Genomic DNA, 17,249 nt, shown 5'->3' with positions numbered 1-17,249 from the left:
CTATTGAAAAGGACAGAAATGTACATTTGTAGATGTGAATATATAGACAGCTGTATTCTACATATAACTTTGAGCTATACGAAGTTTTCATTCGTACATAAGAAGAATTGTATTTTGCTACAAAGACGATAAAGTCTGAATAAATTATGAGAAGTTACAGTGTGCCTCCTGAAGTGTTTCTGCATTGATAATTTTAAATTCAGTCTTCCATGTCTATTTCTTCATATTATTCATAGTGTATGATCTTGCCTCAATCTGTCATAAAATGTAGTTGATGCATACTCAATTTCTGTATGGGGCCTAACATGACATATCTATTCTGAAAATAAAAACTTAGCTGATTATCATAAATAACAATTTATTGATCAAAATATAGGGCCTACATATCTCACTATCCTACAAATAGAACTAGATTAAAAGGATTAACAGAATTTTGTTGAATAGTTAAACTTGTCAAATTGTTAAACTGTAAGATGATAAATGTCTAATCAGTAGGCCTATTGCTATGAAAGATAAATTGTAGACCCCATTCACACATTTTTATTCTTTTGATGCTGTCTTGCTTGATCCGGCAATGGCTTTTTTAAGCCTTTCTATTCGTGTTCAATCAATAATCATTTTTCCTTATCTCATAACCATGCTTGCTTTAATTGATCGATATTTTAATATTATTATGTCATCAGAACCTGCCTTGCTTGATAAATTATATAAGATTATGATAGTGATATAATGATTATCATTATCATGATTTGAAATATCTAATCATAACTAGTACCCTGTATGGCTTCAGTTTGCTACTTTCACTGTACTTATTGATGCCATTGCATACTCACTTTATCCAAGATTCGGTGATGGAAACCAAAACAAACGCTCTTGCCAAACCCAGTTGGCAATATCATTAAGGTGTCCTTCTGTTTCACTGTGCTTTCCATTATTTCTACCTGCTCCTCTTTAAACTTAATTCCAGCCTCCTCCTCTAATTCCTTGATAGCATCTTTGAACTCCATGATGATGATACTCTACGAATGGTCCGAGAACTACGAGCAACATTGTACATGTACATATATGGCAGATGACGTAACCATGAATATTCATTTGCGCATGCCCAGATCAATTTACTTACGTGATATTTTCAAAATGGCGAGCGGCAGTGTCGATAGTGTCGAGTGGGGTTCCAGCAAAGATGATGGCGATTTCTCTTGTTTTCGGAGGTAATGGTGAGCAATACATAGTCGGCTAAAATATTCAACATTATGGTATTACAACATGTGGCTTTTTGTTGCGAATCCATGTGTCGTTTTGAACGGTGAGTTTGTGACAGAATTGTACGCGTCGCAGTACTTCCTAAAAATCGTATGGGATGCTTCGGGGCGCTGTTACTGTGTTACAGCGCCCCGCGACGGGGTTATGAAACAGCATGATTTGATCGTTCTTCGGCCGTGAACTAGTAGTGAAAAAGTCGTGGTTTTGGAGCCCTAGAGCTGCGGACAAAAGCCGATGTAACAATCGGCGGATTATCACCATGAATAGCATGTGTCTTTTGTTCGATTTTCACGCTGCATAACAAAAGAGTCACTCTAGCTGGCGAGGGGGCGAGGCAGGATGTCGGTGACTGTTCTGCCCGAAAAGCACGACTTTTTCACGACGTAACAACTACTAATCCACGGTAATATCACATCGATTCCAGCACATTTTCACAACTCGTTCACCACCTAATCACAACGCAATCACGGCAAAACCACGGGGACAATATGTAAGTGCAAAAGCACGACTTTTGCACGACTAAATCACAACGAAACCACAAGTAAAGGACGGCGTTTTCACTGTCAAAGCATCGCGAATAGTGTTGGTAGTGAATGACACTCCGTGCTTCCCCCTTTTATGTTTCTATCATGTACAATTGGAAATTTTTAACCCCTGCTCTCTGTCCCGTCCCATGGGTGAATCACAAACTTGTCAAAGAAAAACAAGTGGCCCTTTTCATGCCTTGCAGTTCCTCTTTTGTTGTACATGCTTGTAGAACTGTATAGCATCCATGCACTTCAGGTACCAGTATGATTATGTAAAATTTGAGAGTTTTTAGCTCACCTGAGCCAAAGGCTCAAGTGAGCTATTGCGATCGCCCTTCGTCCGGCGTCCGTCGTGCGTCGTGCGTCGTCCGTCGTCCGTCGTCCGTCGTCCGTCGTCCGTCGTCCGTCGTGCGTCGTGCGTAAACTTTTTACATTTTCATCTTCTTCTTGAAAACCCCGAGACCGATTTTCATCAAACTTGGCAGGTAGCATCCCTAGGGGGTTAGGAACTCAATTTGTTAAAATGGGCACCATACCCCACCCAGGGGGCCCCCAGGGGGCCCACACCCCCCAAAAATTAAGGAATCTGTAAAAATCTTCTTCTCTAGAACCAGAAGTGATAGAGCTAAGTTAGTACTATGAGTTAGTACATTGATGACTGTAGTTTCAAGTTTGTTCATGGCAGAATCAAGGGTGCCCCCCTTGGGGGTTCTAATGGGGCCTAAATTGTACATTTTCATCTTCTTCTTGAAAACCCCATGACCCATTTTCACCAAACTTGGCAGGTATCATCCCTAGGGGGTTAGGAACTCAGTTTGGGAAAATGGGCACCATGCCCCACCCAGGGGGGCCCCAAGGGGCCCAAATGCCCCAAAATTAAGGAATCTGTAAAAATCTTCTTCTCTAGAACCAGAAGTTATAGAGCTAAGTTAATACTATGAGTTTGTACATTGATGACTGCACTTTCAAGTTTGTTCATGGCAGAATCAGGGGTGCCCCCCTTGGGACCCAGGGGAGGGGGGTGAGGCGGGGTCCTAATGGGACCTGAATTGTACATTTTTATCTTCTTCTTGAGAACCCCATGACCCGTTTTCACCAAACTTGGCAGGTAGCATCCCTAGGGGGATAGGATCTCAATTTGTTAAAATGGGCACCATGCCCCACCCAGGGGGCCCCCAGGGGGGCCCAAACCCCCAAAATGAAGGAATCTTTAAAAATCTTCTCTAGAATCAGAAGTTATAGAGCTAAGATAATACTATGAGTGAGTACATTAATGACTGTAGTTTCAAGTTTGTTCATAGGAGATCCAGGGGTGCCCCTCTTGGGGGCAGGAGGGGGGGGGGGGGATTGGTTGGGAAGGTCCAAATGGGGTGCCTGAATTGTACATTTTCATCTTCTTCCTGAAAACCTCATGATGTATTTTCGTCAAACTTGGCAGGTAGCATCCCTAGGGGGTATGGGATTTCAATTTATAAAAATGGGCACCATGCCCCACCCAGAGGGCCCCAGGGGGCCCCAATCCCCCCAAATTAAGGAATCTTAAAAAATTTGGGCCCTTATGGTACATTTTCATCTTCTACTTGAGAATGCCTGGTCAAATTTTGGTAGAGCTGTGAATAATTGAGATTAGTGACTGCGTGAAAGGTGAACTTGCGATACTCAGGTGAGCGCTAGACCCGCGGGTCTCTTGTTTTTTTATAGTTTGTAATTTTCAGATTAAATTTATCGTTGTGATGTACTAACTGCATTTTACCATCAAACATTGCTTTCTGCATAATGAGCTCTTAACTGACATTGATAAATTTATATTGGGTAAATTTTAGATGTAAGCAATTTGTTGATACACCAAGCTGTCAGTTATGTTATTAAGTTACTGAGTGTATGTTTGAAATAATTGAGTGTGTGTGTTTAAAGTGATTAAGTGTGTACTGTGTATGTTTGGGGTGATTAAGTGTGTATCCTGTATTTCTTGTGAAAGAATGCCCTTTGTATTTCTTTCATTGTACCACCAGGAATCAGTTTCCATCAAAGACACATCAAATTCTCCATGACCACTGCGATGAGGTGTGGTATTGCAAGTTTTCTCCAGATGGGACGAAGCTGGCCACAGGGTCCAAAGACATGACAGTTATAATATGGGATGTCATAAAGGCAAGATATTCATGAACAGTTTTAATGATGTTTTTTTTTTCACTCTTGTGAACTGCATTTGCATGTCATGGTGTCTTGTATAAAAGTCACAAATGTAAATGAATAACAAATGCTTGATAAGCTCATTACATTTATCACCTTTTCAATCAATTATTCCTTTCAGAAATATCAAAGACCTATCAGGTATTCCAGGAAAGCATCACTAAAAACACCGGAAACATTTTTCTTTTCTTGTTTTTTTCTTTAATGTGAGAAAGGACCTATTGATTAAAGAAATTGAGTCAGAAAGATTTATTGCAAAGTTGAAGGAAGGTTTAGATTTGGAAACTACGTATAGACACAACCTTTATTGTCAGTTAAGTTTTAGATTACTTTTGGTAATGGATGAAAAAAATTCCAACTTATAACACCATGAAGGTGAGACGTCTCACCTCCCTGGTCAGAATATTTCTCGTAACTGAGTAAAGATTCAAATACATGGCACACAGTCGAATATTCTACTGTATGTGATGGTAGTGTCACAGATAGGGATCAAGGTTCAACCCCTGTCATGGAACTTGTATCCTCAAGCAAGACAGTGCATCCAAGTTGCTCTTCTCTCCCTCAGTGTAAACATGGGTATCCGGAAAGAAGTTGAAGATTAAAAGATGTATGTGTCTGAGGGATGGGGTTAGGGGAGCCATTGCAGTGTTTAGTGTATAATCACAATATTTTGAGTTCCCTAACTATTTTGTACTTTTTTCTTACGCTTTCATGAAGTGCTCTTTTATTTGTGACTGAATAAGTTAAATCTGCATAGACTGTACAAAGTCAGTGCTGGTCATTTTCAGGTGGATCAATCAAGATTTTTGCCATATCTTTATGGTGAAATGGTAGTTGTGCCACTACAAAATTAGGAACTGTCTTGTTCTCTGACACTTCACTGAAGTTTGATGTCAATACCCAAGACTTTTAAGGCATTAATGTCAAAGCTGCATCTGTTGTTCTTGGATCAGCTTCACATGGCTTTTTGCAGCAAATGTAACTCGTATAAACCGTGGTCTCTATGGCCCAAATTCACGAAGGTGGTACAAATGAAACCATGGTTTAAACCATGGACAAAAACTATGGAGCGCCAAGTGTCGCATGGAATATTTCGTTACGAAATCAGTCATTTCGTCGATGAAATGATTATTTTGTAACGAAATAACAACATTTTGTAACTAAATGAACATTTCGTCCACGAAATGATAATTTCATTAACGAAACGGGTAATTTTGTCGACGAAATGAACAATTTCGTAACGAAATATTCCATGCGACACTTGGCGCTCCATAGTTTTTGTCCATGGTTTAAACCATGGCTTCATTTGTACCACCTTCGTGAATTCGGGCCAATGGGAGCTTTTAGCCTTTAAAGTTATCACTGTAAGGGCAATGAATGAAGTTTACAAATAATTTGAAAACCTCTTCATGCTTTTTTTTTTTCTGTGATGCAGGAAACACTGGAGCTGAAGCGTAAGAAGACGTTGGAAGGTCACGCATTTGGCGTGTCATTCCTGGCGTGGAGTCCAGACAGTAAATACCTCATAGTGTGTGGTCCTGAGGACTCCTCAGAACTCTGGGTCTGGAATGTTGAGGTGAGGAAATGGGTAGAAGACGTAAAATGACTGATCTACAAAGGAATATTGCAAATGCATACCATGAATAACGGTGAATTAACCACACCATTTTTCCCCCAACTAAACTGGTTAAAATTCAGGGTGTGGTTTATACACCGTTACAGCCAATACCTACACCCAATACCTACTGGTATGATTGCAAATGTTATGATTCTGTATTCTTTTTATTCAATTGGTGTCTAATAAAAATAAGGATAAATCATTTTAGGCATGAAATGTTCGTTCAACCCTGCAAAAAGATAGCTTCATCATGTCATGAGGAAAATCGGATCAAATGTTCATAAACAAAAATATGAGGAGATAGCCCAGGCAGATATTCCCCCCCCCCCCCCCCTTTGATGGCCAAAACAAGGGGTGCCGTTAATACACCATTATTTACGGTACTCATGAGAGTGTTGTTGTAGATCAAACAGTGATATTACAAGGGGTAAAGTTAATGAATCAAAGTTCAGAGAAGAAAATCTAAAAATATTAGAGTTATTGCCATTCAAGAGTCAGTGCATGTAATTGCAGCAGAACCCCCCCCCCAAAAAAACCAAACAAACAAACAAACAAAACAAAAACAAAAACAAAAACAAAAAAAAGTGGAGGCAGATTGCATATGTACTGACTCATCTCGGAATTTAAATTGTCCTGCCCAGCACACTTACTGTGCAAATGTCCTTGGATGAAAGTTTTATCTACTTTGTCTGTCTTTTAACCCATGTGTAAAGAAGGGTACCTGGCTATGCTGGGGTAACATGGACAATGAGGCTGGGCTTTCTAGAACACTCCGATCACAGTGAAGATTTTTTACGGTATGATTTTTATTTGATTTTTATTTGTAGCAGCTCACCATGAAATCATAATTGCCCGTTTCATTTGTTGACAGACAGGTGAAGTGAAACCCAAGATGAGCCAGTCAGCTGATGACTGCTTGACAAGTGCCTCGTGGAATGCTGACTGCAGGAGATTTGTGACGGGTGGGACAAGAGGGCAATTCTATCAATGCGTGAGTAAATTATTATCGTCCATTGTTCCATCCACTTTCATCTATTGCTTCTTTAAAGGTTGTGATGCACACATGAATAAATGGGAATTATGATCGACCATAGAAATAGGTTGTTTGAGTTTTGTCCTGTAGTGAGCACAGGGTGACTTTGTGTCATTCTAACTACATCATGTATTTTGTGAGTGTAACATTTCGCAATGTGGGCAACTGTGCGAGTGGTTGAATTTGTGGGCAAGAACCAAATTGACAAATGGAAAGGAAGCATCCTCACCATGGATACAATATCAAACACATTTTTGTCATGGGAGGCAATATTTTCGACAGCTGCCGATTTAGCGAATATTGGTCGACTCACCAAATGTACCCAAATAAAAATACTGCAAAATTAACAACCTATGCAGTATGTGTTTTCATATTTGAAGGTGTGATTGGTCACTCATTGAATTATCAATGTGCAGTCTTCATATTAATCTGCTTCCAACAGAGACAGAATGCTTTGTTAATATGTACTTGCAGTTAATGCATAATCAATGTATGCCTACTGATCCTGAGAATTGCTGCCATTGTGTAGATACATCCTTTGTATCCCATTTTGAACAGTTTGCTGGTTGAGAAGTTTCTCTGTAGGGTTGACTGCTGTTAATTATCCACAATAAGGATTCATACTGTGAAAAACAATGCACTTGAAGATCACATCCGTGGAATTTATCACATGCATGTGATGATGCATGCTTTGTATCTTTAAAGACACTCAGTCGTGGCGAGTGGTTTGTGCGGCACGGAGACGAACGCAACACGCTGCCTCCCCCATTCTGTATCAAATGTAGTGACCCCCGAATGAGAATAGCGCTGGCTCAATGGGTCAGCGAAAATACGGTAGGCTACAAGAGAGCTCCCTGTGCTTATCTCCTAACCCAAAATGGCTGTCCCGAGAGCTTCCGAATGGACGCACACTCTCAGTGCGCATGCGCATGAAGAGAGGCCAAAAGAGCCACGCGTCTTCTGGCCTCTCTCCTCCAATCACCGCAGCTCGCGGTGACAATATTTGTGTACGATGCGTACACACACACGCACACAACACACACACACACACACACACACACACACGCCGCAGCGTCTTCTGGCCTCTCTCCTCCAATCACCGCAGCTCGCGGTGACAATGTTTGTGTATGATGCGTACACACACACGCACACACACACACTTGTCTCAGTGGTAGCATTGTCCCACACGTTTATGGATATAGCATCGAGTCTGCCATTGCGCAATTGCATGCACAAACTTCGGTCGTTCGGAGTTTACGTACCATTAGGGATGGCGATCGGCTGCCTTTAACACCTTACATGATCCCTGATCAGAATGGCTGTTAATTGCTTCACCAATTCATAGGATGTTAAAAATAATGAGTAGATTATCTGATAGCCAAGTGCTTACTTTGTTGTTTCTGTTAATTATTATTCTTTTCTTTCTGCATGCTTTTTTCCTCACTGAATAGATATGGGAAATTTGATGTATCTGCCTTTTTTTGTTTGTTTAAATATGCCTGTTTGCTGGCAATTTGTTCTCCCTTCCCAGGACTTAGATGGTAATGTGCTGGATACCTGGGAAGGTGTCCGAGTCCAATGTCTGTGTATGAAGAAAGATGGCAAGACAGTGTTAGCAGCTGATACTCATCATCGTATCAGGGCGTACAACTTTGATGACCTCACAGACCAGCATGTGTAAGTTCATGTCTAGTGTAAACCAGCAGCCATTGTAAGGTTTTGCTTGGGACCATATTCTTTTATCATCCCGTGTATCTGTCACAAAGTTTTGATTCCTGTTCCGAGGTGGAAATGAACATGAAATATGTTTGTTTTTTTTCTCTGAAGTTGGTATATTAATAACTAGTTACTTCAAGGGAAAGTGAAATAGGGTCCTTATATTACATTCTGTATCTGACAAATATTTCAGAATTTTTAGTTTATCAACCTGTTGAGTGGTGTTATCATGTGATGATGCTGGTCATAGACAAAGAGGAACAAAGTCAAGAGTGACAGAAAAAATGTCACGTTACATCTATGATTATGATTCTATGTCTCATTAACTGTGAGGCTTTAACTGGAGATGGTGGTGGCAAGCTTCTAGTTTTTTTTTCTTTAAATAATCATTTGCAGTGGCAGATCATCAAGGGTGTCTGTTTTTCCACTACATAAATGTTATCATCTCCTGTCACTCCTTGAACCTGCTCTTTGTTTGTTGTCCCGCCCAGTTTGCAGGAAGACCACTCCATCATGTCCTTCACAATCAGCTCAGACGAGCGCCAGGCCCTGCTCAGCGTGGCCTACCAGGGCGTCCACCTCTGGGACATCAAGGACAAGCTGCTCATACGCAAGTTCCAGGGGGTCACGCACGGCTTCTACACGATACACTCCTGCTTCGGCGGGGTAGATGAGAAGTTTGTGGCAAGTGGTAGTGAAGGTGAGAACCCACTACTTAAACAAACAAACAAACAGCAGTGGTTGTTTTATTGCTTAGCGTATATTTTCTGTGATGCACTACTTCAAAAAAATTAGCAGTAGTTATTTATTGCTTTGTGTATATTTTCTATAATGCAAGTTCATTGGAGTGATGGATAAGAATTTTGTGTTCAAGCTGGTTTGATTTCATTAATTTTCATTTTTATTTAATGCACATGTGGTAAACTAAAGGCATGTTGTGTTGGTGGACCAGAGGGTAAGATTCACTGGGGTTTGTCCTGTTGTTATTTTTTTTACCTACTGTATCCAAAGCCTCTTGACATTTCAAATGGGCTGGTTTAACGTTAAGTGCGAAGTCCCTCCGTCATGTATTTTATGTTTTACATCCTGCCACAATGGATGTGTTTTCTGCCTTTATTTTAACCATGTAGATAAACTGAATTCATTCAAAACAAAGGAAAAGTAAACATCAAAACTTCAGAAATTGCAACAGAAATTCAAGATGCAGACATGTATTTCACCTTGATCAAGTGAGAAACAAAACAATATGAAGTTTCTTAAATATTCGTGGATTCAGACAAGGTAGCAAGTATAACAATGTATGCAATCAATTCTGTGCGATGAAAAGAGGTCCTGCTATAATCATGTGAGAAACGCTGTCGAGATAGATCTGAGGTTTTGAAGGTGGGTATAGGCATCCTTTATCAGCTATTTTCTCAGTGACTGTTATGCATGATATATTGTCACAACATCACTATTACAGACATGTGTGTGCATGTATGTAGTCCTGCAATGTCAAATGATTTCTTACCTGTCTTTTCTGCAGATAACAATGTATATGTGTGGCACACAAAGCAGGAGTTGCCAATTTCAGTATTGCAGGGCCACACCAGGACAGTCAACTGTGTGGCGTGGAATCCAGTGCTTCCCAACATGCTAGTTTCCGTTTCAGACGACACCACCATCAGGGTTTGGGGACCTGACGAATCCTCGGGTGAGAAATGCTGAAATGTGATACAGAGCAAATGCCTGCTCGTAAGGATGTTGCTATTCTTTTCATGTTTCCTTGATTTCACTAAACTTTATCTCGAAATGACATATGATGTAACGCAACATGTGCAAGTAGTGTTTCTTGTTTGTTTTAATGGCGCATTGTAGGCAAGCATCTAGAAGTGAGCCAAGAATTTTTGTTTGTCGGATCATGCTTTTAGTTTCTTTGACTGTGGAAGGCATTGTTTGGTTTTCATATGGAGGAAAAGGTGCAGTTTTTGGTGGAATGCAACTGGGAATTAAAAAGAGATATTTCTAGCTTTTATGCTGTCAGCATCAAACTGGCATGAGTCCACCGCTGTTCACGACCTTCTCCCCCCCCCCCCCCCCCCCCCCCCCCCCCCCCCGCAAACTATTGAGTTTTCCTGATCAGTATATTGTATTCTCAGACTATCATGTCAAACACACAAGGGTCTCTGTTTTATGAAGAGTTAAAATTGTTGATTTCAACTGTAAGTCTATGGCAGCCTGTGTGGTAAGGAAATTTAAAATCAATTTAATCTTTTGATAAAATGGGACCCAGATGTCATACTTTGAAGTCTGTTGGTCTGGTCAATAGAGGACAAATTGAGATTTTGAATTGTGAATCAGATTACTTGTGGAGAATTGCAGTGTGATGAGTATTGGGTATCTCCTTCCTCTGTTTGCATCTCTTGCAGAAAGTGACGGAAGCACGGAGGTTTGACGGAGACAGATGACGGGATGACCAGAGAGACTAGATACCCCAAGGATTGTAATATTATGCGTGACATGCTCTCACAGTGTGCAGGAGGAAGGACATGTGTATGGGAACCCACGCCCCGATGCCCAGCTGCTAGGTTGGCTGCATGATCTGGACACAGGGCGTGGCACCTCCGCAGGAATGACAGAGAGGAAACGAGAGGCCAGGAGGGGCGATGATACTGTGTTCATTGTCAGAATGATGACGAGAGGGGAGGTACACTTTCTGAACAGGAAGACCTGTATGTGATGCACAAAATGTTGTGAAACTTTCGCTTTGCCATGCGACTGGGAAGGACTGCACTCAATTCTACTCTTATTTCTGCTGAGGAGCATTACGGCCTGTGGCATGTTGTGACTGTTCGCTTTCATCTCCCGTGTGGCTGCTGCATTTCCCGGTCTGTAAGCGACTGGAAAAAAGAAAAAGTGGAGGCAGATTTCATGTGTACTGACTCATCTCGGAAACCTGTGTTACATTTGTCATAGAGCGTCAGAGAAGTTTGTACAAATGATCTGACGTGCTGAGTGAAATGTGTGCTGAACATACAGGCAGTTGCAAGTGTATAACTCGTGTCTCAACACTCAAAGCTTTACATCGCTGTACCAACACGTCCCTCTCTTTCTCTTTCTCTATCTCTCTGTCTTGCTCTCTCTTCCCATTCTGAATGGGAGAAGATTCAAATGTAATCCATGGCTAGATATTGTGTACGTGCATGTGTGTGTGTGTTTGTGTGTGTGTATGTGTGTTTGTATGTGTGCGTGCTCATGGGTGTGTATGTACAGAAATTGACCAGTGAATGGTTGGGAGAACATAAAGCCCTCTGACACACAAATTCTGGCCAGATTCAAGAAGTGCGAGCAGGAGGTGTCAGACATGTGGCGAAAAACCAGTGTTTGATGTAAATTGTTGCATGAAAACTTGTTCTGCATCTGGTGAGAAATTAGGCGTGTACATCAGTAGCTGGCATCAATGTGTAAGTCACACAGAGTGTAACACAGCTAGCTGCCACTGTGTGTAGACATCTGTTCTGGCACTGAGCATAGTGTCAGATGCTGTAAAGAGCACAATTTCAGATGTTTGGTGAACAAAATGTTGGCTCAGAAAAGTTCAGTATTTGCCCGAGTGTCTTGAATTGAAGGAGAATGGAGCATGTGTAATGTGTATTGTCAAAGGAAATGGGAATTTTATTAGGACTTTGAAAAGTATGAAAGAGTGCAAATATACTGAAATTTTAGACATGTAGTAATGATGAATGTGAAGTTATTGTTTAGTTGTTTTTTTTAAAACATTAATGTCCTTTTTCTAGTCTTATTCTTTGTTACATACTTTGTTGCTTATCTGAACTGTCTGTAGAGGAGAAATTAGGGTTGGTACATTCTCTTGTGTGTGTGTGTGTGTGTGTGTGTGTGTGTGTCATCTCTCCCTCCATTTATGGAGGAAATGATCTCTGGAAGATGTAGACGAGATGTGGCTGGCATACAAGCGGTATTTTCCTAGAGTAAATGGAGAGCCCACTGGACATGGTCCATCCATTGATTTCATAAAGATGTTGCATGCTAGCATGCTGATGTGGAATCTTAACTGAACCAGGACACATTCTAGCACTGGACTGTGGTCAGTCTGTGGTTAGTTACAGAGATTTTGTCCTGTGTTGACCACCCTGAGTGTTTCAGGTTCCTCATATATTGTTTTGAATAAGAGTAGTTCCGTTCCCATTTCCAGAACGTAAAAAGCATTCATGCAAAATGAAAGAATCTCTAGATATTCCAGTGGGTATTCAAGAAAAACATAGCAATGAACTCAGCAATTGAGTGCTTTTCACCAACCCCAACTTACACTACTAAAAAGTATGTGACTGATGGATTTAGTCATCACCATTGGCTATAGCACATCTCTTACTTCTACTGGCAATTGTGTCTCTTCTGTTTAGTAACCAATATTAGGAAATTTCATGATCACCTTCAGACAGCACATTGTGAATTTAAGGACACCCATTTGTACCGCTGATATGGATGATATTTGCATTATTTTCATTTGCTTTTAATTTTGGTAAAAATATCATTGGTCTTCTGAGTGAGATTCATTGTTAAGATTATTTTTATTTCCAGCTTTGATAGCAGGACTTTGATTTGAAATATCAACTCTCAGGGCAGGAAGAAATTAACTAAGGGAAGAGCAAATTGAGTCTATTTTTTTCTTTTTATGACAGTTTATTCATGTCATGTAATTATGTCGTATTCAGGGAATGCACAGCTGTAGGAGTTTTTAGATTGTTCTGTTGCACAAGTATAATATGACAGAAACAGCAGTATATTGCTTGACGGCCAAGAGATGCATGGCAAACATTGTGGTTCAGTGATTACGAAGAGTTTTGAGGTACGGCAATATCGTAGGTATTACTTGTGTCTGTTTATAAGCAGGTCAGTAGATCATTACATAGTGGGAACATTTTTTGCTGGTAACAGCTCCTGTGTTCTGTGCGCTGATATGAAAATTATTACAGATTTCTTGATAGCTACTTATTTGGGAATGACACTGCAGTAATGAACAGCGTTGATGAAAACGTGAAATGCCAATATGTATGTCACATCTGTTTCCACATCTTGCCTCCTTTGACAAAGTAGACATCTCTCCCTGCAAGTGATGATAGAGGGCGGGCTTTGTCATAAGTGAACAGCGCAAGATGCCAAACATTCCACCTGCAGTGCTGTCCTTTTGGGGAGGTGGAAGAGAGTCTCTCTTCCACCTCCCAGGTCCCGTTGGGGATTTGTAATGTGCTCACTAAATATGTGGTTTGTTCTTGCTCTTCAATGCTGTTTCCTCCTCCACCTTTTAACTCCAACCTCCGTTGCTACGGTAACCATGATGCTGCACAGTTTAACCCACGCACTGTCCCTACTGTCATCACCTCATCTGTCTTTGTATCTCGTGTCTCTTCTGTGCTCATTATTCTTGTGCTCTGAGCAACCAAGTCAAAGTAGTTCAACAGATTCAAGAAATTTTTACTCCCGAGAAAGAAACGATTTGAATGCAAGCACTCAACAGGACAGGATTGTGAATAGCAAACATCAGTTGATATTTGACCTTCTGAACTTACTACAAAAGGTATCACCATTTACTTGTGCCCATTTGGTGTCCCATCAGCCACCCTGAGGTGTATGTTGTGTTGTGTGACTCTGATGGCTCTGTGTGTAATCCTTCCCATTTATCTCGTCCATCAAAGCTTACTGATGTTGAGGCAGCAAGAAATTAACAAAAGGGGAAGAACAATTTGAGTCTATTTTTTTTTCTTCTTACGACAGTTTATTCATGTCTGGTATTTATGTCGTATTCAGGGAATGCACAGCTATGAGTCTTGTTAGATCATTCTTGCAGAGAAAGATTAATCTTAAATTATGATGTAAATGTATCAGTACATGTTTATCATGATTTAAGATTAATCCCTTTCTGTGTGTAACTCCTTCCTATTTATTTTTTTGTTTATGATGTCATATTTTCTTACAGGAAGTAAATCTTAATTTGTAATACACATGTATGAGTACATCATATTTGTTCACTTCCCAAAAACAGTTTTCGTTATTCATGTATCATGAAACTCTGACAAGAATAAGATTTTCAGATTTGTTGTTCTTTTTATAATAAGTGGACAGTCTGCACAAGTGATAACAAGTACATTGTGTATATGTACAAATTCACATGAACAAATCTGACCATTTTATTGTGTCCATACCAACTAATGGCTGTCTGTTCTGAGTGATTTACTGATTTGATATTTCTGAATAGATATCTAATTTCCCCCCACTTTTGTTTTCTCAGTTCCTTTTATTTTTACCACTTTCATAGAGAAGAGTCTGCTGTTTGAGGTAATCTTCCCCCATTCTAAAAAGAGGGAAGAGGAGTGGATCGGAGTGGAAAAGAGCTGTGGGATGGATGGGGAGGGTTAGGAGGTATGGAAGGAATTCTATTGGGGGCACTTTGTCACTGACACTTAAATGAATCTTAAGCATTACACACTATGGAGTTGCCAGTGAAAATGGCAGAGTCGATGGTAGTGTCTACAGCACTGCCTTTATTCATTATTATTTATTGTTTTTAGGTTGAAGTGTTTGATATCATTGTAATTTCATGGTCACCTTGTGTTTAGTGCTCAACTTAAGAGCTCTCTTTTTTTTTCTGCTCCCTCCAGTCTATGGGCATGATATTTATGCATCAAATACTCATGTCATGATGGGGTTAAGTAGAAGTAATGGTTATCTCATGAAGGTCTATTGGTTTAACAGTTGTAAAAGTTTGCACCCCTCTCCACTCTCAAGTTTCATGTGAGATCCTGGCCTGTATGGTCACCCCCTCTCAGGACCATTTCTTTAAAATGCCAATGATTTACAATGCAGTATTGTTACTGGTGGTACAAGGGGAGTCATACCAATTGGCGATGTGGCCTGCATTTCATGTAAAATTGACATGATGGCAACTCTTGCTGCAACAGCAAGTGCCAGGGTATTGACACACATCCCACTTCCTGATTGGCTGTCACTACTGGAATTTGCTATTCTAGCAAGAATTACTATCATAATATCGCTTTTGAAATGGGGCCCTGGGGTATACCAATGCCACATACAGTTCTTTACATGCAGCAACATTGTGGTATTTGTACTCATGAATATTATTTTTTGTTTCATTTTGTTCGTTATTTTGTTAGTTTTTCTGTGAAAAGTGTACTCTCTTATGTTTCAATGTATAAGAAGTGATACCACTCATTGCCTACTCCCTCTTATCATCGTTGAGGCAATATTTTGAACGACAATGATCATTATGGTAGCGGGCCTTCATTTCTTGGGGGCATTAATAGTTATTGCCCTCCCAAAGATGTCTTTTTGACTCATGCAGTATTTTGTAGTAATATTTTGCAATATCCCCCCAAGTGCTTATCTGTGTCATGTCAACAAGAAAAGAGGGCCCTATTGAGAAAGTATGCAGTTGCAATTACGATCTTATAATTTAAAAAGTTAATAAAAAATAAGTAAACTAAGCAAAACTTTTGACAAAGCTGAGGAGCTGACAGATTTTAGCAGTCCAGCGTGTGGGTTGTACGTACAGATATTGACATTTTTGTTTTATGTTGCAGTAACAAGTCCAGAACATTGTAGTTCTTCCTTTTTTTCCTCGGGGGGAGTTAATCCAAGACATTTTCTCTGGGCATGTCACATTCGACTTTGTGCTAGAAACTCCATGACTGTGCCATATTTTTACGTTTTTGATGGTAAAATCTCACAAAGCACTTATTTGGTCACTCCTGTGTAGTTGAATCCCATTTAATTTTACACTTGGTGCTTACCCTTCCCCTACCCACCCCTTGGTCACTTTGCCCATTTCATTTTTTTTTTTTTTTTAAAGTCAGCAATAATATGAATATTGTGGTACTTGCTGATATAGTCTCCCCCTTCTCTTGACTCCTGGTATGCCACATATAATTTATCTACCAATTAGATGATTTTTGTGATCTTAGTCAAGACAAGTGGTGTTTATAAAACAGGGTTTGGTGTACTGGTAGTTTTTCTTAGTACAATGTACTGGAAACAGAGCATTTTAGCAGTGTGTGTGTCAACTTTCACTGTGACCAGGAGAAAATGTGTAGAAATCAAAGGTAGCCAACTTTAATGGTCAGTGTTCAGACTTGTATTTTCCTTTACCACCAGATTTTGAAATCTCTGTGCAACATTCCTTACCACATGCTCCTTATCTAGAATTCAAAGTTAAACAAAGTAATGAACAGCAAAATGAACTGATAAACCAGTCCCAAGCACAAACTGGAATGTCTTTTGATACACGTTGATTGACTAGAACGTGCCCTGGGTGTCTCAGAGACCATTCATGGTACACTACAGCAGTTTTTGGCTAAAATACAATTAGGTGAAGCGTATGTTGAAGTGGTATTGCAACACTTCTGTATGTGTCTTGGGAAGGATTTGTTTAGGGTATCCATATATGTCAGTAAGAGATAGAATATTGTCTTGAGCAGTGAGTTGTCAGTCCTATTTGAGACTATGAATTTAAAAGATAAAAAAAGAAGAAATAAAGACTGAATATCTCAGTTTTTGTTGTGGTGTGGCTGTGTTTGTTGTGTCGAAAGAGTTTCTCATTAGTGCTGGAAATTCATCAGTGCACACAATACTGTTGGTAGCTATCAGTATTTGGTATGCTTATCCTCTCATGCAAGTGTGGGGATGACATGGAACAAATTCACTGCAATACTCCTGGCCCGAGTTGGGCTAAATAATACGTAACACATGACCAGGGCCCCATTTCATAAAAGATGTTAGGATGGCAACTCTTGCTGGAATGGCAACTTCCCATAACACTAGCCAATCAGGAAGCTGGATTCTTGTCGTTACCATGACAATTGCCATTCCAACAAGACTTGCTATCATG

At 40.1% G+C, this 17,249-nt stretch overlaps 2 protein-coding genes across 4 annotated transcripts in view; one reads left to right on the top strand and one right to left on the bottom strand.

Moving 5' to 3' along the window:
• The first annotated feature begins 765 nt into the window (after positions 1-765).
• LOC139723561 (WD repeat-containing protein 26-like) lies at positions 766-16,871 on the top strand. Of its 3 annotated transcripts, none has more exons than XM_071634801.1 (8): positions 766-1,211; positions 3,803-3,941; positions 5,419-5,559; positions 6,473-6,592; positions 8,166-8,311; positions 8,842-9,050; positions 9,876-10,043; positions 10,759-16,871. In XM_071634801.1, exons 1-8 carry the CDS (start codon positions 1,006-1,008, stop codon positions 10,782-10,784), a joined length of 1,155 nt encoding a protein of 384 aa, XP_071490902.1. In that variant the 5' UTR covers positions 766-1,005; the 3' UTR covers positions 10,785-16,871. The 3 variants fall into 3 exon arrangements, with proteins under 3 accessions (XP_071490902.1, XP_071490903.1, XP_071490904.1); XM_071634802.1 differs by having other exon boundaries at positions 766-1,306; XM_071634803.1 differs by having other exon boundaries at positions 768-1,217.
• Positions 10,856-17,249, bottom strand: part of LOC139723474 (denticleless protein homolog B-like) — a 20,504-nt gene continuing 14,110 nt past the window's right edge. Inside the window, exon 10 of the mRNA XM_071634718.1 lies at positions 10,856-11,229. Within this exon, the coding sequence (XP_071490819.1) occupies positions 10,856-11,229 (374 nt within the window). The remainder of the gene's footprint in view (positions 11,230-17,249) is intronic.

The sequence above is a fragment of the Diadema antillarum genome, unplaced genomic scaffold (assembly GCF_040938485.1).
Source record: "Diadema antillarum isolate AM-2024a unplaced genomic scaffold, OU_Dant_1.0 scf00000192, whole genome shotgun sequence".
Taxonomy (NCBI): domain Eukaryota; kingdom Metazoa; phylum Echinodermata; class Echinoidea; order Diadematoida; family Diadematidae; genus Diadema; species Diadema antillarum.
Note: the sequence above shows the minus strand (reverse complement) of the source record. Positions and strands in the feature narration are given on the sequence as shown.

Excerpts from the sequence above, each read along its gene's own strand:
- LOC139723561 (XM_071634801.1), top strand. The coding sequence starts at position 1,006 with ATGATGATGATACTCTACGAATGGTCCGAGAACTACGAGCAACATTGT. Across the intron at positions 8,312-8,841 it reads GACCTCACAGACCAGCATGT|TTTGCAGGAAGACCACTCCA; the intron begins GTAAGTTCATGT and ends TGTCCCGCCCAG. Across the intron at positions 9,051-9,875 it reads TGTGGCAAGTGGTAGTGAAG|ATAACAATGTATATGTGTGG; the intron begins GTGAGAACCCAC and ends TCTTTTCTGCAG.